Genomic DNA, 7,644 nt, shown 5'->3' on the forward strand with positions numbered 1-7,644 from the left:
CTGTCGCCCACCCTGGCTTTCCTGTCTGCTAATGTCGTTGCACATTTAAGTCCACGTGACCATCGTGTGTATCCACCGGAGAGCCCCCTTCGAGGGGGCTCCTCCGCCCATGTGCTGCTGAGTGTTCGTCGGTTTGTTTCACTTCAATCAGTTGTCGGTTGACTGCTTTCGTTAAGTGCCATCTTTGCATGTGTCCGGGGATCCCTTTGCCCCTTTAACATGTCCGTCACATGAGGATGGCACGCAATGCAGAACGCCCCCCCTTTCGACCCCCTTCACAGACGCCCCTGGTCCCCACAGCCACATTGCAAATTATTTGGGTCTGTCACAGGCGTGATTTGGACTTTTGATTACTTGATTACGTTTGCAATGCGTTTCCTCTCTTTCTGTGGCACTGGACACTGGACACTTGCTGGGTTTTTCCGATGCCATCTGGCCGGGTCTTTGACATCCCTTCTCCGACTCCCTTCCATTTTACACACTCAAAAAAAATAGAAAGATACATTTTGGACTGCAATCCGATTTATATCTATTTTAAATAAATATGATACCTACTCTTTCCGTAAGTTCGTGCTCATTAAAAAGAATATGTATTATCGACATCCAATGTTAATAGCTATATTATCTAAGCAACTTCTTATTCCTTGGGATTTATAAAATAATTATATTTTATAAATTAGAATTTTTGAAACCAGAAACATCCAAAAAAACTGGTGGTTAACTTAACGTTTTGTATAAATAATTAAGATAATAAATCCTTCCTCCTCGTTTAAAAACATGAAGCTTTTATTTAATTACATTTTTATAAACAAAACAAAACACATTAAAATAAAGAAGAAAAATATTTTAATAAAAAATTGACAAGAATATTTAAAATTAATAAATAAACTTTGAAAAACAATTGCTGGTTGAAAACCAAGGAAAAAATATTAAAATTTAATATAAAATCCTTGGATCTACTTCGTTTTCTTATCTGTGTGTGCTATGTCTTTCTTCTATCGATTTATTTCTCTGAGTGCACCAATGGCACCGACAAACGCCATCATCGGATGCGGGCTGGCTCTCGTCAATGATTTAAATGGAGGTCAAGTGGAATTCTCTTGATTGACGCAGCACATTGAACGGTTCGCACTGCCTTCCTCCGACTTGCCCATCTTCTCAGCCCATCCGAGTCAATCTTTTAGCCAAAATGTAATTTGCACATTGATTACATGAAGAGAAAATGAGTAACGCTGCAATTTAGTGCCGCAAATGAAGTGAAACCGATCGGCAATTTGTTGATAGTTTTGTCCCCAGCTGCGTCACAGATTACAATTGTGGGCGGGGAGGGATTTGGGTTGTTAGATGACTGAGATTGGTTACTCGGATGAGTCATGGATTGGAGCAGGTTAGAGGCAAGTCGGCTGACTAGGACTGACTAGGAAGAAGACAAGATATTTCTCCAGCAAATTTATAATTTATTGTTAGCATTATATAAATAAATAAATATATAACTGAAAGCCTAGTTTCTGTGACTTTGTTTATCAACAACATATCAATATGAATATGGGTCTGCAAAGATGTGGCTATCCTAGCAACCTTTTATAAGGTTCTCCGTTTACAGCAACCCTATTCCTACATGTCAAAGAAAATCAGTGTTTCTTCGGAAGTGAAAGTGTTCAGTTGCTAACGAAAAAATGGAAGCGATTCTTGTGCCGACGGACAATTGTCCCAACATGGAGGAAATGCAACTGCATACATCCATTAAAAAACCGGTGAGTTCTTGAGTAATATGCTCATATTGAAAAGGAATTAAGTATATATTACTCAGGAAACTTGCTGCTCCAGTGGAAAACGGGATACCTTTGTGAGCCTCCTGGAGGCAACTCCGTACGAATCCTATAAAGAGGATCTGGACAGGGCCAATATCCTGCTGGCGGCCTGTTTGGCTAACATGGCCTACAAAGAGCACGGCAAACTGCGCAGAGCCCTACAGACCAAGCTTGTAGATATTATCAAGGCACTGGAGGACTACAAGGGATCTGGCGAACTTAACCTCCGGTTAATCAAGGGATTCACCCTGATGCTATCACCCAGCACGGCCCAAAAAGCAGATACGTTTTTTGTCAGCATTCTCAAACATAAGTCGAACCATATTTTAGCCCTGATTGGCCGTGGGTGCTTGGCATTCGATCGCCAGGACTACTTAGGATCCCTGGGCTACTTTAAGAGCGTCCTGATGGCAGATCCTCGAGGTCCCGCGGATGTTCGCGTAGGGATAGCCCACTGTTTTTGGAGAATGGGTGATCTGAACCGAGCCCGACAACTCTTCGAGATGGCTTTAGAGCAGAATAGCCGTTGTATCAATGCCCTAATTGGAATGGCCATTCTAAAACTTAACCAAGGCGACAAGCGTCCCTACAATGAGGGTTTAAGTCTCCTCGAAAAGGCCTTCCAAATTGATAAGCAGCATTCAAGTACTCTAAGTAACCTTGCTACTCATTACTATTCCATTGGCGATCACCTAATGGTGCTGAGGCTGGCTGGAAATGCGATTAGGTTCACGGATGTCCCGGAGCTGAAATCTCAACTTTGTTACCAGGTGGCCAGGAGTCATCACGCCAGTGGGGAATTCGAATTCGCCATGAAATACTATCGGGATGCCGTGGAACTCGCACCTGAAGGCTTTGTGCTTCCCTTTATGGGACTCGCCCAACTTTACCTGAGGGACGGCAAATTCGACAAAGCCAAGATCTGCCTGAGATACTTCCTCAAGTTTCTACCGAACGAGTCCAACGCAATGCGGCTATTGGACAGAATTAATCTCAACAAAAGGTCCAACAAGTCATGGAAAAATCTACCCAAGAGTGCCGCCAAAAACTCCACAAAGAGAGGTGCTTCCAAAGAATCGGATAAAGGTTTGGCTAAGAAACCAAAGTCATAACAAATCTACAAGTTCTAATAATGACGTTGATTTGGGAGAAGGCAAAATAACAAATCCCTATAACAATTGAAACATTCAAAAAATAATTAAAAAAATTAATTTCTTAATAAAATAATTTTAAACTGGATTTTGTTTTCCTCATCTGATACGAGTATATATACTTTATAGGGTTAAAAACGATTCCTTATACCTGTTACATACCTTGTATTCGTCGCAACATACACTATAAAATCGGAATGTTTCCGAATAAGCAATTCAACTCCATGACAAAAGCTAACATGACATTGAGAAATCGGCCCTAAGTGCTATAGATTAAAGTACTCCCCTAAGTACACCCTTCCTTTTCCACCAGACCTCTGCCAATATTGACCCACCCTAGTGAACTATGCGAAATGCTGAACACCTGCAAAAGGGGCCAAAGATCCTGCCGGCAGACAGTTTCCTTCGGCGGCTCCGGCACGTTTGGCTTTAACCAACAGAAAGCCGCTTAATTGGCGGCCATTTGACCGGCGGCGGTGTTCACTCCTCCCCGCCCATTATCGTGTATAAATCAGTCAACACCCAGTCGCTCAATTTTCAACACTTGACTATTAAAAACTTTGGCGAATTTATTTAAGCAGTCGGGAGTGGAGTGGCGTCTCCCGGAGGCGCCAGTCGGGATCCGGAGTTCGCCGAGTTAATTGCTCGCTTCCATGTTGTTTATTCTTGGTATTTTAAAGAAAATAATTCATAAATTAATTTGGACATGGGGGAAATATGAGCGAAAAATACCAGAAATATTCGTTGGCCGCGCGGTGCGGAGAAAACGTTTTATGAAAAATCACCTCATAAATTTGCAGCTACGTGAACGGCAGCAATTATGATGGGTAGTGTACGGATGGGCAGGGGGTTTTGAAGAGGAGGGGCTTACGTGACCAGGTCGAAGAATCAACATCCACTTTTATTTACTCAACAATTTGGCAACCTTTTTGTTAACAACTTATCAAAAATTATGTCAAAATTGCAGCGCCCAGAGGGCCTGGGATGGCTGGATGTTGCATGGGTTAAGGTTAACCCACTGCGTCCTGGCCGTTGCCGCTGATTGGCATTCAAGCACTTCATTACAGCAATTGCCCCATTGAAGCCCAGCTCCCAGTGCGAGGAATTGAAATTTCACGCAAGTTGAGCACACAACAAGGAGTTGCCCGTAAGTGGGGGGTTAAAAGGGAAAAGGGATCAGGCAGGGCCCCGGGTAGGGGTTAAGGGGGCGCAGCGGCAAAAGGGGGTGTGGCAGCAAAAGGGAGTGCAACACATGCAAAGCAATTTAAATGTCGGCCATCGCCTGAGTACCCGCTCGATTTTGCACTGGGAAAAACTGTGCATAAGTGTCATATCATAATAATAATAACAATAATTATAAATTGAGTTTTAGAAATGAAGAATGTTTATATTATTAATAACTTTGTAACTATATATTGTCATTCTATACTTTTTTTTCCCTGGAAAACATTATAATACAGTGGTACTCGCAAAACCCTTAGACCCACTAAAGTATGCAATGGTTTTTTAAGATATCTATCTGTCTTTTAGGAAAATATTTATAAAGTAGTTTTCAAAACCTATGTTATGTTTTGAACTCTACCAAAGGAACTAGAATATATTGAAGCTTAAGAAAAACCTTATTTTGCTAAATTCAGATAACTAAATTAATCAAGTGAACAGACAGTTAAGAAATATCTATTAATCAAACCTTTATGCAAAATCCTAATGTATTCAAATTTTATCCAAACATAAATATTTAAGATTTAAATATTTTGTAATGGAAAATGATAAGATGCTTTAAAAAAAAGACTATTAAATATGTAAAAAAACAAATCTATCCAATTATAAAGTTCAATTTGGAGAATGGCGTCTGAAGAATTCGCGGTACATTTGGTTGAAGCTTAAATCTATCTTGTGTGTGTTAGGTTATGTGGTCCTTTTTGGGTCCTTATTTATGTATTATATTACACTTTTTTCTCAGTGCTTGGCCATTGGACATGCTCCCGTTTTTGCGTTGTTGACCGCTGAGTGATGCAGGTTGCCCCCTCCTTCCTGACCAACCCTTTTCAGCTTGTTTGGGGCTCCTCGCGTTTTTCGCGCCGCGCAAGCCGATAATTTATTAAAGGCGATTATTATGGCCTGGTTCGAACGAGTTTGCACTCGTCTGGGAACTGGGAACTGGGAACCGAGAATGGAAATGGGTTGGGGAGTGGGGAATGGGAATGGGACCTGCGTGTTGTGGTAATTTACTGCCAGAGGCAAAGGGGAAAAGGCGGCCCACAAGGGGTTAAAAAAAATAAAAGAGACGATCCATTGGGATCCCTGGCAGTGTTGTACTTTGAGGTATTTACATATGAAATGTGTTAAATTGAGCTCTTTTTTAGCGCAAGTTTGTTTTAGCGAACAAATTGCTGCCACCCCGCTGCCCCTCGTGAAATTATAGTTTCAACATTCCGGCAACTCAGTCGCGGGGCCCCACATAATCGGCCGACGATTTGATTAAAAAATCGCACAATCATCGCAACGAGGACCTGACCACAAAGGCGCCCCAAGGGTCCCTCGGCGAATGACGATGACGTCGGCGATGGCTCCTTCAACTAATGAAAAATTTGCATATCCCATGTACAGCACCCCCTCTGAAACCCCTTCCCCCTCCCGAAAGCTGAAAGTTTGTTTTGTTTGGGGGGCGTGGCATCGTAAAGTGCATTCAACTGGGCGAATTTTTAAAACAGCACATTTGTGCCGCCCTCCTGTTAGTTTTTGTTTGTTGCCTTTTCACTTTGTGGTGCAAATTTTAATTGCTTTTATTTGAAATTAAAATTAAAGAGAGGTTTAAAGAGGTCTGCAAAATTATAGGACGCGGTAAAAACTGCATTTAATAGAGCTTTTTATATACTTTGATATACTACTTGGTTTTTGTTGTAGGAAATTTTACAGAGACTCACTTAAATCAGTATGAATATATTCATCAAAGTTTAGTTAAGCTGGTTATAAAATGATTTTTAAGTGATTTGATCAAGTGTGCAGTGCCTTTTAAATCCTAGGAAACTTAATGATTAAGCATAATTTATTGGTGGGTTGAGCGATAATATTTAACATGAAAAATGAGTTTAAATCAATTTATAAATTCTTAAAATCATCATAACTAGAAAAATCAAAATAAGAATGAAAATAAAAGGCCTAACTAAACGACAGGAAGTTTGCTTAAACCCTAAACTGTGCTAAATGTTTATCGATAGTCAATAGATTTCGTCATCCCAAAAGAAAACTTTGTATCTTTTTCAGCAACCCCATTAGAGCGCCTTAAGTAAGCCACTCAAATCAGAATTGACAGCGCAATCAAATCTACGATCCTAGTCCTAGTTCCTCCCAGTTGGTTTGGCCAATGGCTAGGATGGCTATCTTTCCATATCCCTATTCCAATCCCACCCCTTTTGGTCATGGAGCCTACTTTTTATGGGCCGCAAAACTTTACGCAAGCTTCCGTTTTGTGTTTCTGCTTTTTTCGGTCCCTTTGGTCTCCCTGAGGAAATGTCCAATTTGACAGCCGAGACGCCCAAATTGAAGACATGTGCTGAATTTTATGGCTTTTAAATAAGAAACCATAAAAGCCAACAAAACAAAAGGACAGTCGACAGGAAAAGGAGCAAAAGGAGTCAACAAACCGGAAATTGTCAAAGGAATCAAACTAAACGGAAAGCGAAAACAGCTCGAATGTACAATATATATATTTATTTAAAAATAGAATGATAAGATTTTATGCGCGTTTCGGGCAACGAAATGGAAAGTCCTTAGGGGCGAGTACTTCATAATGAATGAACACTGTTCCGAGGCGACGCCTTTCTGTCTTGGTTAGAGTTACACGAGTCGCTGGGGAGGGCTGACTTCGTTAACTTGGCCACAGAGGGTCAGGGGTCAACCCAAGGGGAGGAGCCGCGGTCAGGGGTCAACGATAAAAGGTAATGAAAACAAACGAAACGAAACGAGACGAAAATGAAACGCATTGCAATGCCAAATGTTTTTATCTCGCTTTGACTTAAAGGAAAGCCCTCTTTCCCACTGACTTACCTACCAGTAAATGCTATTTACACATCACAAAAAATAAAGGAATGCAACACTGAAAAATGTGGAATAGTAAAAATAAAACAAGGAAGCACTTAGCCGATTACCTCGACTATCAGATACCCCTTACTCAGCTAAAGGGACCACAGGGAAATGGAGATATCTCGATACCCACAATCTCAATATATGGTTATGTGTATGTCAGATTACTAACAATTCTTTGATAGTATATCAATCATAAAAAAGAACTTTTCACACTAAAATCGAAGCATACAATTTTTAAATTTATTTAATAGTTGGAAATCCGTGCCTAAAATTAAATGAAAAGTAAAAAATAGAGGGACTAGTATTTTATACTAACATGAAATCTTTGGATTTACTACCCTTTTTATCAGTGAAGATGGAAATGCTGGAAAAACGAGGAGACGACAACAAAACGAATTCATGATTCTGCCAAGCTAAACGCTGCCAGTGATAATGGTTGGAAATACTGAAAAACTACAGAGCCAGGGAAGAGGAAAAGCCAACTGTTGGTAGTAAAAGCATTTAGATTTCACTTAAAAGAAACTAAAAATGCAAAACGAATGCCGTGCAGCCCCCTCAAAGCGATGATGGAAGGAAATGAAATAGTAAAGGTG

General features: G+C 40.6%; 1 protein-coding gene across 1 annotated transcript; it reads left to right on the top strand.

Moving 5' to 3' along the window:
• Positions 1-1,621: 1,621 nt before the first annotated feature.
• On the top strand, positions 1,622-3,050 carry LOC108008863 (RNA polymerase-associated protein CTR9 homolog). Its single transcript, XM_017072766.4, has 2 exons — positions 1,622-1,754; positions 1,811-3,050. The coding sequence occupies exons 1-2, from the start codon at positions 1,677-1,679 to the stop codon at positions 2,921-2,923; spliced, it is 1,191 nt and encodes a 396-aa protein (XP_016928255.2). The 5' UTR covers positions 1,622-1,676; the 3' UTR covers positions 2,924-3,050.
• Positions 3,051-7,644: the final 4,594 nt, after the last annotated feature.

Source organism: Drosophila suzukii, chromosome 2R (assembly GCF_043229965.1).
Source record: "Drosophila suzukii chromosome 2R, CBGP_Dsuzu_IsoJpt1.0, whole genome shotgun sequence".
In the NCBI taxonomy this organism is placed as follows: domain Eukaryota; kingdom Metazoa; phylum Arthropoda; class Insecta; order Diptera; family Drosophilidae; genus Drosophila; species Drosophila suzukii.